This window comes from Malurus melanocephalus, unplaced genomic scaffold (assembly GCF_030028575.1).
Source record: "Malurus melanocephalus ecotype Western Australia unplaced genomic scaffold, MMel_1.1 scaffold_321, whole genome shotgun sequence".
Taxonomy (NCBI): Eukaryota; Metazoa; Chordata; class Aves; order Passeriformes; family Maluridae; genus Malurus; species Malurus melanocephalus.
The window spans coordinates 40864-61223 of NW_026623553.1; the positions used below are offsets into that span (position 1 = coordinate 40864).

General features: G+C 60.9%; 3 protein-coding genes across 5 annotated transcripts in view; 1 reads left to right on the forward strand and 2 right to left on the reverse strand.

The window, feature by feature from the left end:
* Positions 1-1056, reverse strand: part of IK (IK cytokine) — a 10287-nt gene extending 9231 nt beyond the window's left edge. The window contains exon 1 of the mRNA XM_057377692.1: positions 1008-1056. Within this exon, the coding sequence (XP_057233675.1) occupies positions 1008-1056 (49 nt within the window). The remainder of the gene's footprint in view (positions 1-1007) is intronic.
* On the reverse strand, positions 200-8245 carry TMCO6 (transmembrane and coiled-coil domains 6). 3 transcript variants are annotated; one of them, XM_057377695.1, is made up of 12 exons: positions 8162-8245; positions 7142-7266; positions 6795-6904; positions 6489-6672; positions 5521-5625; positions 4927-5012; positions 4299-4415; positions 3551-3662; positions 3290-3353; positions 3071-3165; positions 2112-2279; positions 200-1449 (listed from the first exon to the last, which is right to left on the reverse strand). In XM_057377695.1, the coding sequence occupies exons 1-12, from the start codon at positions 8238-8240 to the stop codon at positions 1291-1293; spliced, it is 1404 nt and encodes a 467-aa protein (XP_057233678.1). In that variant the 5' UTR covers positions 8241-8245; the 3' UTR covers positions 200-1290. The 3 variants fall into 3 exon arrangements, with proteins under 3 accessions (XP_057233678.1, XP_057233676.1, XP_057233677.1); XM_057377693.1 differs by having other exon boundaries at positions 201-1449; positions 3290-3461; XM_057377694.1 differs by lacking the exon at positions 200-1449 and adding an exon at positions 1456-1854 and having other exon boundaries at positions 3290-3461.
* Positions 8246-9823: 1578 nt separating this feature from the next.
* On the forward strand, positions 9824-12932 carry CD14 (CD14 molecule). The gene is made up of 2 exons (XM_057377696.1): positions 9824-10226; positions 11059-12932. The coding sequence occupies exon 2, from the start codon at positions 11076-11078 to the stop codon at positions 12423-12425; it is 1350 nt and encodes a 449-aa protein (XP_057233679.1). The 5' UTR covers positions 9824-10226; positions 11059-11075; the 3' UTR covers positions 12426-12932.
* The last annotated feature ends 7428 nt before the right edge of the window (positions 12933-20360 follow it).

Here is a 20360-nt window from a genome sequence, read left to right on the forward strand (position 1 = left end):
GGGAGGAATTTCAGCTGTGGGCTGCAGCAGTGGCTGTTGAAGGGTTACATGAGGGATTTTGGTGGAGAGGGAGCAGCTGCCCTCGGGACAGGGTGGGGTTCACGTCAGGGAAGTGACCCCAGGGGAAGCAGAACAGGAGCCAGTGCTCAGCAAGGAGTTTCCAGCCTCTGTGATCTCCCCCTCCCCACTCCATTCACTACACAAGAGCGTGTCTGTTTTTCCTTTATTTTCACTGCAGTCTCAGTGGAACACCAAGGGTGCAGAAAAACCCTCTGAGGAAAGGATTTCTTTTCCTCAAAGGTCATCTGCGCTGGGAAAAAAATAATTTAAAAACTTTTGAAGAGATGCGGTGACTCTTGAAGCACACGTTTCCCCAGTGTGAGCACATGGTCCAGGGGTGTCTCAGGTGTGTCTGGGTGGGACTCGCAAGGAAAGGGAGCCCCAGGTCAGCCTGGTCCAGGCAGCTGGCAGAACACAGAGTTTTCTGGGTGCTTTCCTGAGGTATTTGGTGAGCACCCTGCTGAGATGAAGCTGAAAGCCACAGAGTTGCTCTTGGATGTGTCCCTGCCCAGCTGCTGCCCAGCCAAAGCTAACAAAACGAAACTGGGAAAGGGGTTGGGCTGCTTTGAGTTATTTCCAAGGGAAAACAGGAGAATAAGGAGAGGGTGGAAATGGTAACTTGAACACCTGGAGGGACGCGGGGAAGTGATGAGTGTGACGGAGCAGTGGCGGGAGGCTGGGCTGTGACACAGTGCCCTTGAACCAGAAAAGGACCCACAGCCCTGCCCCTTCTCACCCTCTCTGTTTTCCCACAGAGTTTGGGAAGGAGAAGTGCATCCTACTGAACAACTTCACTGCAGATGAAGTGGCCAAGGCTGTGGAGAGCACTGTGAAAAGCAAGGCATAAGGACTGACAGGAAATACACACATGCTGCAGATGTGACTGATTATCTTTAATGTCAAATATGTATCTTTAATTTATCAATTCATAAACACAATGTGCTTACCTTGAGCTTGGTGGTGGCTGAAAGCCCAAGCAATGGCTGATGCTGCCATTCAGCCCTCCCTGGCACCAGGAGTGTGTCTGCCTGGGCTGCAGCTCAGCTCTGCCCCTGCTCCAGGCTCTGGGGGGCACCGGGCTGGTGTCTATGAGGTGGTGACAAGGACCAGCACCTCTTTGTGATGTCCCCAGCACAAGGACATCAGAGTCCTGAGCAGCCCTTGGGAAGCTGGGCATGGGGTGATCAGTTCATTCCCCCCTGGGAATTCAGGGTAGGGAAGGGAGAAGGCCTAGGAAAAGGCAGGCAGTGTGGCCTGGCAGGCACTGGGGGCTCCTGGTGGCTGTGTGACCATGTCCAGCAGTGCCTGTGCCCGCTCCTGCAGCTCTGGGGTGCTCTGGTGCTGCTCCAGGGCCTGGTGCCCACCGTGCCTGGTGAAATCAGCAGCAGCCTGTGCAAGAGGAGAGGGTGAGAGCTGGCTGGGTGCTACAGCTGATCATCTCTGCCCACAGCCACCACAGCCCAGGGAGCAGGGCTGAAGGAATTCCCCAGAGCCCTCCCAGACACTACATTCCTGAGGCAGGTAAATCCCACCGTGCTGATGGTTGGTTGGGAAGGTCTTYAAGGCCCATCTCATCCCCAGCCCCTGCCATGGACAGGGACAGCTGGACACAACCACACTGCTCCCAGCCCTGTCCTGCCTGGCCTTGAACATCCAGGGATGGGGCAGCCACAGCTTCTCTGGGCACCCTGTGCCAGGGCCTCASCACCCTCCCAGGGAAGAATTTCTTCCTATGATCTGCAGCAAGTGAAGCAACCCCAGCAGGATCAAAAGAAAACTCAGGGTAGAAACAACCTGCCCAAAAAAATGAGTCCTTGCCAATAAGAAAGGAACTCTCCAGAGACACAGAAGGGCTTCCACTCTCTGCATCACAGTAGCCCTTTGGGCAGGGGTCTGGGTGCTGAGTGGTGGGGSCAGTGTGGCAGTCACTGAAGGCACTGTTACTTAGATTACAATAACTATCTCCCCTCCACAATAATAACAATAACCCGCACCATAATCATTCCCCATCCCCTTTACAATCCTGTGCCCAGAGCTCCCCCAGCTCTCACCTGGGGGCAGTGCAGGAAGAGGAGGTGCAGCAGCTCCAGGCACTGTCCCACAGCCTCGGGGTTGGGCAGTGCAAGGACAGGCAGGAGCTGGGGCAGGAGGGGCTGGCGGAGCAGGCACTGGCACTGGAGTGGCCCCTGCTCTGCGATGTTGCACAGCACTGTCAGCACCTGGGGGAGTGAGAGCGGGCAGTCAGTGCTCCAGGGCACATTCCTGACAGGCTCAGGGCTCCCAACAACTCCCTGTGCCATGGAACTGTGGAGTGATTTGGGTGGGAAGAGACCTTAAAGCTCATCCAGTTCCACCCCCTGCCATGGCAGGRACACCTTCCACCATCCCAGGGTGCTCCAAGCCCTGTCCAGCCTGGCCTTGGACACTTCCAGGCATGGGGCAGCCACAGCTTCTCTGGGCACCCTGTGCCAGGGCCTCACCATCCTCCCAGGGAGGAATTTCTTCCCAATATCCCATCTAACCCTGCCCAATGGATTGTCTCGCCATTCCATCCCCTTGTCCAAATTCCCTCTCCACCTATCTTCTTTTGTTCTGCCAGGTGCTTGCCCACAGCCATGGGCCCACCACTGGATTTGGAATGCGTTCTCCATGCCTACCCCAAGGCACTGAGTCCCATGCCACACAGACACAGCCTTACCACCCACCCCAGGCAGTGTCCTCCTCCCCAGCCCCCTAAAACTTTGTGTTCTTTCAAAGCAAAGTGGCAGAAGCCTTTCCAGGCCTGTCCAGGGGCTGGCCCCAACCTCTCCCTTGGCACCACCTTACACTGGGAAAAGGCTTTACCAAAGGTAAATACCCTGGAGTGGCTTCAGGGGAGGTGGCTGGTGATGGCCACAGCATGAAACCTTCTGCCAAGCTGTCACTGCCACCCCATCCACGCTCCAGCTCCAGGACTGTCAGTGCAGGATTCATGTTCCCACCATTGCCAAGGCATGAGGCAAGGTCTTACCAACACACTGGCCATCTGGGAACACRTCAGGAGCTGCAGCAGGGCCGGGAGCAGCTCCAGGGAGAGCAGAGCAGAGCACAAGACGGGGTCATCCGCTGGGGTGGGCAGAGAGGGAACGTATCAATGAAATCAGGACAGGTGCCAGCAGTGCCTGCCTGTGCCACCAGCTCACGGGACACTCACCTGTGAGGTTGTTGAGCAGCCCCATGGGACACTCACCTGTGAGGTTATTGAGCAGCCACAGGCACTCCTGCACGAGGAAGGGGTGCTGCTGGAGGAAGCACTGCAGGATGAGGAACAGGGCGATGAGCAGGCGCCCGTCCCGGCCCTGCCCCTGGCTGCCCGTCTCTGCCAGCAGGTTACTGAGACACCGCAGCACAGGGCACACGAGCTGTAGCACAGGGACACACAAAACCCCATGAGCTGAGCCATGGCCCCACRGCAATCCTGAGAACAGCCAGCACCCTGCCCACCTCTCACCAGCTCCAGGCCCTCGGGAGCGTCCTGGGGGATTTCAGAAGCCAGGTCCAGCAGCAGCGAGGTGAGGGCAGGCACAGCCCCCAGCTCCAGCAGCACCGTGTTGGCTTCGTGCCTGCAAAGGGAGGGACACTGTGGTGGCTTCAGAGCTTGGAGAGGGAGAACTGCCACGGCCCCCTGCCAAACAACAGGGCTTGGAAATTCAGAGTGCTCTCCTGCACCACCACAGGGTTTATTTCATGTTGGAACAGTGGCTTCTCTCATGTTGGARTAGCAGCTTTTTTCTGGGCTTATGAGAAAGTTCAGAAGTCTATGACAAACAGATTCATGGGGGTTATCTGTGTGGGTCTGGAAACAACAGCCCTGACCCTTGAGTATCCACACCTTCCTTGGCTCTGGTGGCAGGCAGGGATTGCAGGCACAGCCCGRATGGGTGGCACTGGGCCAACCCCAYRAGGGTGAGGATTCAGGRAGCTTGCCTTGGGAAGTGTGGGGGACAACTCCAGGCATGGGGAGGTGTTCTGAGGGCACTTCAGAGGACTAGGAGCACCTCAGGTTTATCACCCATTACAACCCTGTAAAGGAGCTCAATGATCCTGCAAACAGCACAGATAGGAGAGCAGGGATACCCAGGATGGCTGGGAAAAGGGAAAAGGGAAGAAGCAATCCAGGACCCCTCGCAGGATCACGAGTCTTTGTGCCTGTTTTGCTGCCCCCATGGAACCTGAAAMGAGGAGAAAAATGCATTTACCTACAAATGATGTAGTGGAGACACCAGGCAAACTCCACAGCYGCTCCCATCCCAGCCTTGAGGCCAGAGCAAACCAGGCGGAGCATGTGCTGSGGGAGAACTGAGTCCAGGACCAAGCTGGGGGCAGAGAGCAGAGTTAATGCAGGCACAGGTGGCACAGACACCAACAGGGAGAGAGGAACCCTGGCCAGGCAGCTGCTGGGGGCCAGAGGGTCCAAACACACACCTGGAAGGGACTCTGAGCCAAGGGCTGCAGCCTCAGGCTCTCCCTGTCCATGGCAGGGCCTGGGGACACTCAGGACACCTTGGCTGGGGTCACATTTTTGGCACTGGGGGCTGTCAAGCTGATCTTTTCCTTCACAGAAGGAACACAGCCAGAATTCCCTGTGAGCCTACCCTGCTCCATGCTGGCCTTTACTGAAATACCAGAGCTGTCTGCTTGGCTGAGGCCAAGGGAAAGGAGCCAAGCCCTGCTCTGYGATCTGCATCAAAACTTGCCCAGTTCTGGAGGGATTCCGCCYTGAACTATTAATGTCACTGGGATGGGGAAGGAGGCGTGTCCCCAGCACACAAATACCACAGCAGGCCCCAGGGCCCACCCTGCTGCGGGGTTAGAGCTCAGACTCACGGGATGATCTCCGTGGGCGCTTCCTTGGCTTGCAGGAGCTGTGAGAGGACATAGCCCACACCTTCCAGCACCGCCTCATGCGGGGACTGCAATCAAAGAGAGCAGAGCTGATCCCTCCTGACAGAGCCAGGGCCCCGGGGTGCCAGCCAAACGCAGCCCCGCCGTGCAGGAGGAGAGGGGACACACAGGGACCAGAGGGGACACAGGAACCAGAGCTGAGCTGTTTCCCTCCCCACGTTCACTGGGCTCAGCCCAAATGCAGCAGCAGCGCTGCTTTGAGCATTTGGACCTGCAGAACACAGCCCTGCTGGACCCAGGCCAGACAGAGGGGACAGGGCTCCCTGTGCTACAGACTGTATCAGGCATCTCCCTGGATGGGGAGATTGAGCTGGAGAAGAGCACAAGGTGGTGAGCTGAGCCCCAAAAATGGAGTGCAGGGAGCCCACAAGTGACCCTCACACTCGAGGGAACAGCTCCCTGCAGAGGGGACTGTGCCTGCAGACACAGCTGGAAGGAGGGCTGGTGACTCAGGGCTGTCAGCCAGAAAAGTCTCTCTAGGGCAGAGCAGAAGTGGGGATGAGCTGTTTTACCCACCTGGATGCAGGATGCCAGCACTGGAATAATGCCCTGAGGCAGAAGTTGCTTCCTCACAGCTTCACTTTCTACTACGAGGTTCCCCAGTGTGTACAAACACAGCTCCTGCAACAACACAGCAGAGCAGGCAGCTGACAGCAAGATAGCAAGGCTCTGTGTCCCACACACTGCCCTGAGCGGGGCAGGAACTGGCTTTGGAGGGGGAAACACGGATAGATAGTGCTGGACCCTCCAGCCACCCCATTCTCAGCTCTATCTGCTTCAGTTTGTTCTTTTTCTATGTGGCTGAAGATGGGATCTGATCACTCCCACTTTGGAATTTTTTCRGGCCTCCAATCCTCAGGATGACATTTCTCTGAGCCCATCTGTTTCTCCTGGAGCCTGCCCGTGTGCTGCATTCAAASGTGATCAGCACCTGGGGGTCACTGCCCACCTTGCTCCCGAGCTCTGACCCTGTCTGCTTCCCAATGGAGAACTGGAAAACACACGAGCACCCCAGAGCTATTCCAACTGTTTGCTCCTTTYCTTTCAAACAGTGCACAGCCACAGGCATTCTACTGTTTACTCTTATCCTTTCTTTCTCTTTCTTTCTTTTCCTTATATATTTTCTTTAGTGATATCTTTGTACTTTTATATTGTTTCAATTCTACAGAAAATAACCAAAACGGCTTTGTGCCTCCTTTCCATTGCAATGTAATTGTTTCAAAACAAACCTGCCATATATGTAAGTACATAAACAGGGGTGATTCAGTGTGGTTTCACCCTAACCCACGCCATGATTAACAAGARCCTCACTCATCCCACCTTCAGAGCAGGTCCCAACAGCACTGGGAACAGTCCTGCTCCGAGGGCAAGGACCAGAGGGCCCCTTCCCACCAGCACTCCCCATGAGCCACGTTTGGCCAGGAGGTCAGTACCAACCATGCCAAAGGTAGCAGAGCCCCGGCAAACTCGCAGCAGGGCCTCACCGTGAACTCCAGGCTGTGTCCCGACAGGTAGGTGAGCAGGTAGGAGGTGACAGGCAGACACGCCTCAGCCACTGCGGGGACACTGGAGTGGGACAGCTCATGCAGGCAGCGGGCAGCCTCCAGCTGCAGGTCAGCCAGGCTGCTGGTGAAGAGCCCGGTGAGCGTCCGCATGCTGCCGTCCAGCCTGGGGATCCAAACACTGCTGTCACCTCCCAGCAAGGGCCACACGCCAGCCCACCCACAGGGACACAGGGACACAGAGCCCCTCGGGACGTGCCCTGGGTACAGCACCAGGCCTGGGCTGACCTGACAAACTTCTGCTGAGTCTCCTCGTTCTGCAGAGCCCAGCGCAGGCGGCCGAGGGAGCGCTTCCTGTCCTCCGAGCCCCTCTGCACACCCCTGAGCAGCTCCAGAACCTGACCAAGGAATTAAAAGGTGCGTGAGCTTCCTGCAGTGCCAGCATTAAGAATTCGTCCCGTTAATCCTGGAGGCAAAGGAATCCAGGGCATAAAGATGGGCAGGAGGAACCTCCCTGTGTCTGGCAGTGATTCAGAACCATTCCCAAATCTGCCCCCGCCCAGCCTCCCTCACATGCTGAGGCTGGGGAAGACCCCTGGAACCTCCACTGCCACGGAGAATGTCAGGTTCTTCACCTCATCCTCTGAGAGTGGGTCTGGCACCACATCTGCTCCATCCTGTGCACCCTCCTGGTCTGTGCTGTCCTCCCGCAGCAGCCGCTTGCTGACGAGCTGCTCCTGCCGCCGGGCCTTGCGGAGAGCTGCCATGGGATCAGACCTGTCAGCATCTGCCAGCGCAGGGAGACCCCCATCCCACCCAGGAGCCTGATCCCTCCTCCAGTCCAGGGAGAAACTGCCCGTTCCTCCTTGTGCAAGCCCGGAGTGGGGGCCGAGGGTCGGGCACACAAAGTGTGGAGCCACATTTGGGATAACGGGCAGGAACACGGGACAGGGGCATGAGAGCCAGCAGGACAGGCTCGAGGCTGGAATTCACACAGGATCATAAAATCATTAAGGTTGGAAAAGACCTGCAAGATCACCAAACCCAGCCTTCAACTGAACACCACAGAGGCCACCAAGCCATGTCCCCAAGTGCCTCATCTTGTCTTTTGAAAACACGYCCAGGAATGGTGACTACACCCCWGCCCTGGGCAGCCTGTTCCAATGSCTGACCACCCTTCTGGKGAAGGAATTGTCCTTAATATCCACCCKAATCCCTCCATGGTGCACTCGAGGCCGTTCCYTCTCCTCCTGTCCCTGTTCCCTGGAGCAGAGCCCGACCCGCCCCGGCTGCCCCTCCTGTCAGGGAGYTGTGCAGAGCCACAAGGTYCCCCYTTTTCAAAGGAGCCGCCTTTTCTCTCGCTAAGACGGAGGCGAGACCTCGGAAAACCCAAATAGCGGGGGGGTTGWTGAAGAAACGGGGAATTCACGGCAGAATTCCCGTGGGTTAACATTAAAAGGGTAAAACGCTCCCCGAGCGGGCAGCGGCGCCGATCACCCCGCGCATCCCGCGATGCGCGACCGGACGGGGCGGGGATGGGGGCGGGAAGGGCTGATCTGGGGGGTCCCTCCCACCCACGGGGGGCCCCGCAATCCCCCGGCTGTCCCCGCAATCCCCCGGCTGTCCCCGGCTGTCCCCGGTGTCCCCGGCCGGACCTGCCTCTCGCTCCCGCCGCCGCACCCGCAGCTCCTCCGCGCTGCGCCCGCCGCGCCGGCCCCGCCGCCGGCCCCACATGGCGGCGGAGGAGGAACAGGAGGAGGAAAAGGCCACTCCTGGGCCACTCCTGGGCCACTCCTGGGGCGGTCCCGGGGCGGGGAAAAGCCGGCCCCGGCCCGCCCTCCGCAGCCGGAGCGCGCAGCCCGCTGCGGGCATGGCCCGCTGTGCCCCCCGGGAATGGGTGCTGCGTGTGCCGAGGCCAAAAAAAGCCCTCAAAGATTCACCAGAAATATAAACCACGGCGGCTCCGTGCCCCGAGACCTTCCCCCGTGGTGATGGGGACCGAGGGGCAGGGAGGTGCTTCCCCAGGGAGGTGTTTGGGAATTTGCAGTTGGACGGAGAARTTAAGGGTACCGTGCGGGCAGGGCTGCCGAGCTGGTCAAACGGGGCCGGGGGCAGAGTTCAGAGGCAGCTGTGATTTTTCCATCATGCGCTCAGCAGCAGTTTCTGGAATTCCAGGCCTGTTCAGGTGGGAAGGGACCTTAAAGCTCATCCAGTTCCACCCCCCTGCCATGGACAGGGACACCTTCCACCCACCCAGACTGCTCCAAGCCCCATCCAATCTGGCCTGGGACACTTCCAGGGATGGGGCAGCCACAGCTGCTCTGGGCAACCTGTGCCAGGGCCTCACCACCCTGACAGGGAGGAATTCCTTCCCAATATCCCATCTAACCCTATCCTCTGGCAGTGGGAAGCCATTCCCCATGTCCTGTCCCTCCATCCCTTATCCCCAGTCTCTCTCCAGCTCTCCTGGAGCCCCTTGAGGCACTGGAAGGTCTCCCCTGAGCTTCTCCAGGCTGAACACCCCCATCTCCCAGCCTGTCTCCAGAACAGAGGGGCTCCAGCCCTTGAAGCAGTTCCGTGGTCTCCTCTGGACTTGCTGCAACAGCTCCACGTCCTTTTTGTACTGAGGAATTTCATGTAACTCGAGGATGCAGAAGAGGAATAATGGAATTGCTGAGCCCCTCTGCACAAGGGTGCCTGAGAGCAAGGGACAGCTCCCACCCCAGCTGTTGTGGCACCAACATGTAGTGCCATATTAACAATAACGAAGTGGGTATTGCATTGTCCAGCCATGCAGTTTCATCACCTTTCTGAATCCAACATAGGCAGAGAATTTCCTGGGAAATAAAAAAAAACTCCTGAAAGATCACAGAATCACGGAATCATTTATGTTGGAAAAGATCTCCAAGATCATCGAGGCCAGCCTTTGATTGATCACCACCTTGTCAGCCAGACCAGAACACTTCAGTGCCACATCCAGTGGTTTCTTGGACACTTCTGGATCGTTCCAAGTCCCCTCTGGTCTCTGCTCGCTGCAGGGGAGCATTAACACCTTGGGGCAGGCACAGCTGCCGGTGGCCAAAGGAGCACGGGGCAAGTGATGTGAGCTCCTCAKCCAGGCTGAGGGGCCAGCTCTAGTACGGAGTGCAGTGGATGCACAGTGGATCAGAATTGTGCCATCCCCACCCTACACAGAGCACAGGTGTGACAGTCCTGTACCCCTCTGCATCGCCTGCTGGGTGCTCAGCTCCCGGTGAGCTCTGAGGCACGGCAATGCCAGAGCATCTGAAAGGGAAGAGCTGATCCTGAGGGTGCATTTGGRGACTCTTGCCCGCACTGTTCCGTCACCCTTCCTAGGAAAGTGAGAAGCGCTGGCAGTCGGACCACAGCTTTGCCCAGCCCGCAGCCGCAGGGAAGAGAAGCAGAAGCGGCTTAGGAGGCTCCGTCCTGCTCAGGAAGTCACGCCGTAGGAGCGAGGGCTGTGCCAGGAGCCGGGCTGGAGGTGTCAGCCCAGCCCCGGGCGTGGGCACCGAGCGGGACAGCAGCAGCAGCGGCGGCGGGAGGAGCACACCGGGGCTCCTCGGCGGGACCTCGGCACGGTCGGGTGCCGGACGGAGCTGAGCCCTCGGAGCTTTTGGCGGGCAGATCTCAGCCCGGGATTTGGCAGCAGCTGGAGGAAGCGGCCGTGGAGCAAGGATCCGTTTCGGTGTGAGCTGGCCGGTGAGTCACTGCACAAACCCCGAGCCGATCCTGCTCCCCATGGCCGGGGGCGCTCGGTGCAGGTGCCGGAGCACTCGGGAGGGCGGTGCAGCCCCGCGGCCGCACGGACAGGTAGGGACAGCGCCCTCGGTGGGCTTTGGGATGTGGCCGAAGAAAGCCGGGGYTGATCGGGGCTGGTGCCAAAAACAGAGCGGCTCAAAGCAGGAGGCTGCCCTGGGGACCCCCAGAAACCCCCTGCCACTCGGCACAGCTGAGTCAGCACATCTCTAGAAGCCTTTAATCTGTGCTTGCTGCTTCTTCTGCAATCTGGCATCCGACTCTCTCTCAGCTGACCAGCATCTGGTGCTGACAGCGATGTTTTCAGACCCTCAGGGGTCATTTTCTACCATCCCTTTGGGGCTGGTGATCATTCAAATCACTGGGTGAGGAAGGAGAAAACAGCATGAAGCCCTCTGTTGCAATTTCCTGCCCCAGATTACAGAGGAACAAACAAAATTGGGGCTCTTCCCGTGGTCAGACTGGATGGATGCATCTGGCTTCACTGTCAGCAACTCTGCACTTGTAGTTTCTCYTATTTCCTGATGGCATTTCCTGGTGGTTTAGGAGCGAAAGTCTGCAGCCAGAGYCCCGGGAGATTCCCTGCCGAGGGAAGGGCACAGGTGCAGCTCCTGGGTGTTTGGCTGCTGGCCCGAGCATTGCCCAAGTCACGGCTCAGCGGGTGCAGGAGGGATGAGGGCAGTGCCCTGTCCCTGAGGGGCAGTTCTGCCCAAGCCATCCCCCCAGTCCAGGTCAGAGCACTCCCCTCAGCTGCCACTCACCCTTTCTCCTCCAGCTTTTAGGTTGTTCACCATGAGTGTGGCYGTGCTGCTCCTCCTGGGGCTGGGGCTGCTGGAGGCAGAAGGCAGAAGGAACAGGTGTTACTTCAACCGCACTCAGGAGTCCTGTGTGTGCTACAACCTGTCCGAGGAGACCGCAGGCAGCATCATCCAGTGCCTCGCAGCAACTGTGGTGGAGTTTCAGGGTGGAGATGTGGAGAAATACATCGCCTTYCCCATCAGAGACCTGGACTCCTCCGCCATTGAAACCCTGGACTCCCTTATCGTCCAGAAAATAATCATTGCAAATGTGCTGGTGCCTGAGATACTCCTGGCCCGTGTGCTGAGGTTCTTCTCCTACACCCACGTGCAGGAGCTGGCCTTCAAGAGCTGCATTTTCCAGGGCTCAGGGGACTGGAGTGACATGGACGGCCAGACCTTGCCCATACGCTCCCTGAGCTTCCACAACGTGACCTCGGCRCCGCTGACGGGCCAAGAGCAGGCTTTCTCCAGCCTCAGCAGGTGGCTGGAGGTCCTGGAGGAACTGAATGTCACCAGCTCGCGTGTCACCAACCTGCCCTGTGCCGTCGGGAGGGCGCTCGGGGCGCTGCGCTCCCTGGACCTGGCACAGAACAGCCTCGGGGATGGGAGCCTGAGCCCCACCTTCTGCCAGGGAGCTTTCCCYCAGCTCCAGGAGCTGAGTCTGCACCACAACAACCTCAGGTCCTACCACAGCGTGTGCGAGGGCTTGCAGCTGTTGCCGCAGCTCCAGCACCTCGATCTCAGCCACAACAGCCTGGTGGCAGAGCCATCCTCCTCCTGCCTGTGGCCAACATCCCTCCGGCATCTTAACCTGTCCAACGCCGGCTTGGACAACGTGCCAACCCCTCTGCCGCGCAGGCTCGAGGTGCTGGACATGAGCCACAACCACCTCCACGCTGTAGACATSTCCCTCAGCTCCCTGAAGAAGCTCTTCCTGAGCCAAAACCTGCTGCAGGCCGTCCCCTCCATCAGGAATTACCCCGTGCTGGACACCCTCCACCTGGACAACAATTCCATCTCGGAGCTGCCGAGGGATGAGCTGAAGCTCCTGCGGCGCCTGCAGGACGTGGCCATGGCTGACAATCCCTTCAGCTGCTCGTGCTCCGGGGCYGGGGGGCTGCAGGCGCTGGCGGCCGGGGGGCACCTGGGGCAGGGCTGGCCCAATGGCTACAGGTGCCAGTCCCCGGCTCAGTACCAGGGCTGGCCGGTGGCCCAGGTGCCCGTGTCGGTGCTGCGCTGTGACCCCGCTGCCGTGGCGGCCCCGGTGTGCGTGGCCCTGGCCCTGCTCGTCCTGCTGGGGGCTGTCTGTGTGGCCAGAGCCAGGTCCTGCCGCAGAGCCTGAGGGGCAGCCGGACCCTCCCAGCCCGGGGCTCTGTGGGGAGGCTCACGGGCCCCCCAAGCGCTGGCCAGGGGCTCTGGGTGTGCCAGTCTGGGGTCCCCTGTCCTCAGGTTATCCCACTGGGGCTGTGCCAGCCAAGTTTGGGGCACCCCTYGCTGTGCCTGCTCTGCCCCAKGGCTGCACCCTCCCASAGGGGTTTCCAGCTCTCCAARCCCCACCAYGCCCCCATTGTCCCTGCCGTGTCACCTGCCCTGGACAAGAGGAGTTCAGCTCCATCGTGTCCCAATGGCAGCACTCAGATGCCCCAAGCCTCGCTGGGCTCTCTGGTCCCTGTCCTGAGCCCCCCAACCCAGTCCAGCCATCCTTGGAGCCCCCATGGYCCCTGTGCTGCTCCAGCCTGGCCAGGATGGCAGGTTTGGCAGGATGCTGCTTGGCTGTTCTTCAGCCTAAGAGAAAAACCACAAAAGACAGGAAAATGGCTGAWTCCCTGCCTCTGCATTAAAGTCTGTGCCTGGGTGTTTTCTGTGTCACTCCCTCCGTGTGTTTGGGCACAGGTACACATGACCTGCAGGCAAACACAGCCTGGGCTGGCTGCGGCTGGGGACCAAAGCCAGGGGGGAAGGAGCAAAGCTGGAGCTGGAGAGCAGCTGAGCAGGGCCTGGGGTCCGGGATCGTGATGGACTCGGGGTCTGCCACAGGTCCAGGGCCCCGGGGTGTGCCCCTGCCTGGGGTGGAGTGGCCCTGGAGCCCTGGGGCTGTGCCACCAGCCCTGGGCAGCCATGGAGGGTGGGGCCGTGCCCTGGGCTGTGGCAGGGCTGTTGGTGGAGCAGGCTGTTGGCCAAGGCTCTGCTCTGCTGGTGTTAATCAGGGTGTACAATCCCTGCACCCTGGGGACCCTGAGCTGGCTGGACACGGGGCAGGGAACAGCTCTGCTGGCTGATGGATGAGGAAGGAGCAATCCCTGTCTCCTGGGATCCTGGGCTTTGCTGCTCTTGGGAGCACCCACGTGGGGCTGTCTGCTGCCAGGGCACCGAGGGGGTGTGTGACCATTCCCACTGTGAGGGGGTGTGTGACCATTCCCACTGTGAGGGGGTGTGTGACCATTCCCACTGTGAGGGGGTGTGTGACCATTCCCACTGGGGAAGGCTCACAGGGTCACCGTGAGGGGCTCTGGGAGTGGCCAGGCTGGGCTCCCCTGTGGAGCAGGGCTTTCCCCTGCGTTATCCCAGCCATGTCCTGGGGAATCCCTCAAAGCCCCGTGCCMTGCTCTGSCCCAGGGCTGCACCCTCCAGAGGGGCTTTCCTTGTGGCCAGCTCCAGCTCCCCAACACGCCCCCATTGCCCTGTTCCTGCTGGAACCTCAGTGCTGCCTGTTCCATCTGTGTCCAGCTGGCATCAGCCTCACACCTGAGGCACAGGTGAGGGGGTTCTGGGGGTGTCATTCTGTATGGGGAGCAGGCAGCCAGAGGGATGTGTGTGCATCTCCTTGTCCTGGTCCTGTCCAAAAGCAGGGCAGGRGCTGTGCTGGGCCCTCTCCCCTGGCTGCCACCATCTGCGTTTCCACACACAATGGAGATCCTCAGCACTGGCATTTCCCCCAGTGCTCTCTTGCTGTGACTGATCGCCAGTGATGCCGTGCTTTGTGGCCCCTTCTTGTCCCTTGAGAACCTTTACAGCAGCCCAAGGTCCCTCCTGTGCCAGCCCTGGCTGACAGAGATGTCCCTTCTGGAGCTGTGAGTGGCTCCAGGCACCCCCTGCCCTCCCTGGTCCCGCTGTTCCTTGGCCAGCAGGGCTCAGCCCCTGCAGCAGGGAGCCTCAGGCTGGCTCTGGCTCTGCCTACAGCCATCAATAATGCAGGAGAAATGGATCCCAGTCCCCGGGGTAACCCATCCCTGCCCTGGCCCAACAGCAGCTCAGGGGTGGCTGCTGCTCTGCCCATGGATGAGGTGAGTGCTGCGGTGGGCACAGCCCAGGCTGCCTTGCAGGGATCTGTCAGGGGCTGCTCAGCTCCCTGGGGGCTCACCCGCTCCTGGCAGGTGCTGAGTGTGTGTTTCCTTCCCCTCCATCCCGGCAGGCCCAGCACAGTGTCAGCGTGCGAGCAGCCCTGGGGCTCCACCAGGCCACAGGTAGGGCTGGGGACATGGCACAGCCTTCACCTGAGCACCCAGCCCAGGGAACGGGGCAGGGCAGCAGCACAGCTCTGCTGGCACTGGGACCACTGGGCAAGGCTGGTGTGGGCAGCGCTGACAGGGACGGGGTGTGCTCCCCATCCTGCTGGCTCTGAGCCACAGCGGGAGGGCTCGGGAATGATGTGAAGCTCTGGGGTGCACCCCAGGCTGTGAGGGGGGCAAGATAGGGCTGGGGCAGGGAGGGTGAAGCTCTCACAGCACCCCACACTCGGTGTTTGCAGGGGAAAACTGGACAGTTGGCAGCGAGGATCCCCTCCAGCTCCTCTTGGCTGGGAAGGAGCCCCAGGTGAGAGCTGCAGGACAGGGACAGCCAGGCAAGGAGGGTCCCTGGGGACCCAGGTGGCAGCAGCAGGGGGCTCTGTCCCACCACTGGCCACATCTGGGACTCTGATGGGTGCAGAGTTCTTGGGCTGACCCTGCCCTATGTCCCTATGGGCCCCTCCCTAGTGGGGGCTCCTGGGGCTCCCCAGAGGGCAGGGGAAGGGAGGGGTCTCCCCTCAACCCTGCCTGTGCCAGGCCCTCTGTGCCACCCCTGCCATCCATATCCCAGTCCCTCCTTTGCCCTGCACTGGTCATGCTGGGATAGGAAGAAACTGAACACTATCCCCCTCCCTGGCACCAGGAGAGCTCCCTGACTGTCGATGGCATCTTCCACTTGGATACAGGACAGGTACCATGAGCCCCCAGTCCTCCTCTGTACCCTGTCCTGAGCCACACGAGCCTGGGCCATCTGCACCATGCTGGCCGTGCCATGCTGTGCCACACTGTGCTGTGCCACACTGTGCTGTGCCACACTGTGCTGTGCCACACTGTGCCACACTGTGCTGTGCCATGCTGGCAGTGCCAGGCTGACCCCGTTGTGCTGGATATGTCCCTCCTACCAGGATAAGGTCCTGGAGCTGGCCAGGCCCCAGCTGGCCCTGGTTCCCCTTGGCTACAGCRTGTCCCTGCTGCTGTGGGACCCCCATGGCCCTGGGACACAGCTGCCATTCCAGAGTGTCATCCGGCAGGTGAGGGCACAGGGAAGGGTGGCAGGGACAGGTGAYAGCACAGCTGTGCARTGCTGGGCTCCCAGGTCACCCAACRGTCCCCAAACCCACYGGGGTGGGGCTGAGACCCAGCCATGGTCCGGGCACTAACAGCTCCCAGCTCGTCCACAGGTGATGGACACCATCTTCCAAGAGCTGGAGGCCTTGGGGGATGACACAYGGAGCCTGCAGACCGTCAGCCTGGTCCAGGTAGGGCAGGATGTCCTGGGATGAGGGTCCTGTTCCCTCTGTGCCGCTGCCCAGCCCCTGCTGTGCCAAGGGCACACATTGCCCGGTACTGCCATCCAGAGCGTGATCGGGGCTGGAGACCTTTGCATCCCAGTGTTCTCACCTCGTTCCAGGACTTCCCATATGTGGGAAGCCTCAGCTGCCCACAGAGCATCTCAAGGCTCCAGCAGCATGGTGGGAACAGGGGAGCCCTCTAAGCCTTCCTGCACACAGCATGGCTGGGTTTCCCTGCTGRTCACTGCACTCGGTGGCCTGATGGTCCCTCCGGTGCAGCCTCAGCCAGCAGTGATGCCAGCCCCTGCCACTGGGCTAGGTCCTGCCCTTTGGCTCTGGGATGCTGCCAGGACCTGATAAGCTCCACAGAGGGCTCGGGCGTTCCCAGGGCTCTGCTCTTCCCTGGCACCAGGGCTGGAAAAGCGGGAAATTACCCCCAAATCAGCTCTTCTCAGCCCTTACCTGTGCATGGCCACGAGCAGTCCGGGCCCCTGGTGAGTGTGGGATGCCAGCAGCCCCCTTTTCCTGCCCCCCTGCCTAATGCAGCACCCTCATTCCAGGTCAGCACCCATGACAAAGCCTGGGACCTGCTCCACCCTGATGGCCGAGCCCTGCAAGTGATGGATRTGGCACCCCTGGGTCTGTAGGTACCTGATGCCCCATGGCAGAGCAGGGGCTCCTGGGGGCTGGTACCCCAATATCAGAGTGGGGCTGGGCAGGCAGCAGGTACCCAGCCACAGCATGGCCAGGGTATCCCTCAGTGARGGATGTGACCCTCCCACTGGCCTTGGCTCCCTCTGCTTGCAGGATGGTGGAGGAGGCAACAGAAGTGGCCGTGTCTGATGCCCAGGCTGCCATCAGTGCCTAYGCCAGGGGGCTGGGTGCCATCCCGRYGCTGTTCCAGGGCTGTRCTCAGCAGCCCCTCACAGAGAGGTGCTCAGCCGTGCAGGGGTGAGGGATTTGGCACAGATCCCACCTGTCAGAAGGACTRGCCCATGCTGGGGCTGGCTCTGCTGCAGCCCCGCACCCACAGCACCCTCTCCCCAGGGCTGGCAGCCTCTTCACTCTCACCGTGGAGCGGGAGCTGGAGGGTGGCAGGCGCCAGCGCTCGGCCCTCAGGATCCTGGTGTGCCCAGGGGCCACCGGGCCCCACCCCAGGCTGTGAGTACCAGGGCTGAGCCTGTCCCAGAGCTGAGCCTTTCCCTGCTCCAGCACACTCGTGTGCCTGCCGTGGGTCAGGGATTTCCGTAGCTGGAGGTGAAGCTGCAGGGACGCACCCCTGGGAACCTGTGGCTGGGACCCAAGGAGATGCCACCATTCCTTGGGGACATGGGCTTGTTCCCAGGGTGGCCAGCTCATCCYTGGGCTCCTGTGGGTTGGGGCTCAGCCTGCCTGGCACTGCCAGAGCCATCTCTCTCCTGGGGTGTCTCTCCCCTTGTGCAGGGGACCTGATGCTCTGTGCCTGCCCTGGATCGTGGAGCGGCTGCTGGAGGGGAACAGCCTGACCTTCCTGCTGCTGTGTGTGTCGCTGCCAGGTAGCCCCCAGAACTGGGACACACTTTGGATCCCCCTCCCCCCAGGATTCTCCCCATCCTGCCCCACAGCTGGCACTCGGTCCCAGGGACACCTGCAGCCATTGGAGGCTGGACACCAGCTCCACTCATCCCATAGCCCTGGCACCTCCTGTGCTGGTGGCCCCTCATGGCCCCTGCCCAGGGCTCGCTGTTCTCCAGACACCTCCAGAGAGGAGATCCTGGGAGCCCTGGGGCTGGCTGAGAGGGTGAAGGGGCTGACCAAGACCATCTCGGTCACGCTCTGGGACCCTGCGGAGGAGATCGCGGCACGCCGGAGGGAGATCCGAGGGCTGCGGAYGGAGCTGCTGGCTGGAGCCGGCCTCCCTGAGCAGAAGATGGCTGTGGCCCGGCTGCAGAGAGCCCTGCGGGAGCTGCAGGTGGGGAATGCCCCTGGATCCACATGGGACCAGGATRGCACTCATTCCCTGGGTTGGTAAGATCCAGGCTCTTGACTCACCCTGGTGTCACGACCCTTGTCCAGCAGTGAGGGCAGGGGCTGCGGCTGCCTCAGGGGTGAGATGGGGGGTGGGATGTGTCCCTGGAGCCACGCCAGGCCTGGAGGTCYGAAGCACCCCAAAAAGGACCTCCAGTTCTCCTTTCCCAGGTGCTGAAGAGTCAAAGGTGGGAGAAAAAGCAGGCAGCAGCTGAGGTGTTCGGAACAAGCGAGATGCACCAGCCCAGTGCCAAGGTGGGCAGAGGTCAGGCCAGGCCCCCTCATGCAGGGATAGCCCCGGAGCAGGAGAAGCCCCGAACCCTGGCTGTGTCCCTGTAACATCTCCCCCTTCCCTCATAGGACCAGGTCTCTGCAGGGAATACAGACCCAGGCCAGCAGCCTGGGACCCAGAGTGCCCCAAGCAGCACCAGCCTGGAGCCAGCAGGGCCAGAGCGTGGGGCCAGGCACGCGTCCCACACATGGGTGGAGGATATGTGGGCACGGAGCATGGCTTTACACGGTGGGAAAGGCTTCACTCCTCCATCTGAACRTCCTTCTTCTGCTCCCCATGTCACACTTATTGTCCTTCCCTGTCCCCACAGCAGGACASGGTGACMGMGGGAACAGCCAGGGAGGGRACAGYAGGAGCAGCCAGGGAGGGSAAAGCCAAGCARGAYGGGAGCTGCTGGAGGGMCCATCCCAGAGCAAAGTGTCACAGCCATGGCCCAGGGGTGACAGTGTGAGTGGCAGCCCATGGGGTCGGTGTGCAGTTCTGTGCTGCCAGCACTGGGTCCTGGCGCCATCCAAGCCTGCTCCGCTCTCCCCCAGGCAGGGAGCCGGTGCCAGCCGGGCCCATCCCTGGAGGTCCAGCRCGCCCTGGCCAGGGCACAGCGGCAGCGGCTGCGGGCCCAGCACTGCCGGCAACTGCAGAGAGAGCTTGGGGCCGGGGCTGTGCCAGCCCAGSAGCGCAGCGCAGAGGTGGCCACAGGCAGAACCCAGCACTACGAGCTCCAGCCTCTCCTCCCCTGGCACTGCCCTCCCTAGCAGAGCCCGGGGAGCTGCCCTGACCTTGTCCCTGTTCCCCGCAGTGGGACACAGAGCGCTGGCAGCAGGAGGTGACCGCGCTGGGGCTGAGCCTGGAGGCAGCGCTGCGGGAGCGGGAGGCAGCTGAGTGGGACCTGGAGGCCCTGCTGCACAATCACCAGCAGGAGATGCAAGCCTGCAGGCAGCACCTGCTGCAGGTGTGCTGGCAGGCCTGGGGACACCCCTCTGGCTGTGCCAGGGCTGTGCCAGGGCTGTGCCAACTGCCCCGGGTCCCGCAGGTGCTCCGGGACCAGCAGCGCCTGGCAGAGGAGCAGCGGGAGGCCCTGGAGCGCCGGCACCGGGCGCTGCTGCGGGAGGTGCTCCAGGACGCCGTGGAGCTCGCCGAGCACAACCAGCACCTGCAGGCTGCCCGACGAGTGGGCACAGCCAATGCCACCACACAGACCCCCTGAGCCATGCCCCAGGGCATGGGGACAGCTGGCCTGGCAGGACAGGGTCCCTGCAGACCCCTCCCTGCACTGAGCCACCAGTGCTGCCGGGAGACTGGACAGTCCCAATCACCGAATTATGCCAGGCACAGCCTCCCCTCCTGCCCACTCTGGCCACTGCTCCCTGTGGAAACCTGGCCCAGAGAGGAAAAACCCTGCTGGGAACCTGCCTGTGGGAGCACAGGCTCAGCCTGCTGGGAGGGCTGGCAGCCCCCAGTGCGGGCCACATGGAATAAAGCTGGTACCCCTCACCCATGATTGTTGTCAGGCTCTTGACACATCCCTGGCACCCAWACCTGTCCCAAGGGACACAGACAACCTCCCACAGGGATGGCAGACAAAGGACAGACRCACAGATTCTGTTGAACCGTAGCTTTAATACCCCGGGTGGCCTCTGCCTGCCAGGAACTTGGTACAAATTTGGGGGGCATCTCCCTTTTGGGGAGCAGATGAAACAGTTCCCACATCCCCCAATCCGTGCCTGCTCAGCTGAGACCAGAGACACTGCCCAGGAAGGGTGGAGGAGCAAGGTTCCTCAGGGGCCTGAGGAGAAAGGTTCCAGCCAGGGGCAAGGCTGGAAAACCACGGAGGTGGGAGAGACCCCGAGAAGCAGCACCAGGAATGATGGGGATTAAGCAGCATCCATGGGCGCTGAAATGGCACCAGTCCCATGCTGGGCTGGCAGGAGGTGCAGCAGGGCCAACTCCTGCCAGAGCATTCCCAGGCCACTGTGGTGTGGGGAAGCAGCTTGAGSACATGGGACACAGGGTCCCAGAACCAGTGATGTGGGAAAAGACCTSTGAGATCAAGTCCTACCTGTAACGCAGCATCACCTTGTCAACTAGGCTGTGGCATTAAGTGACACACCCGGTCTTTCTTTACACCCCTACAGGGATGGTGACTCYACCACTTCCTGGGCAGCCCCTTCCWATGYTTAATC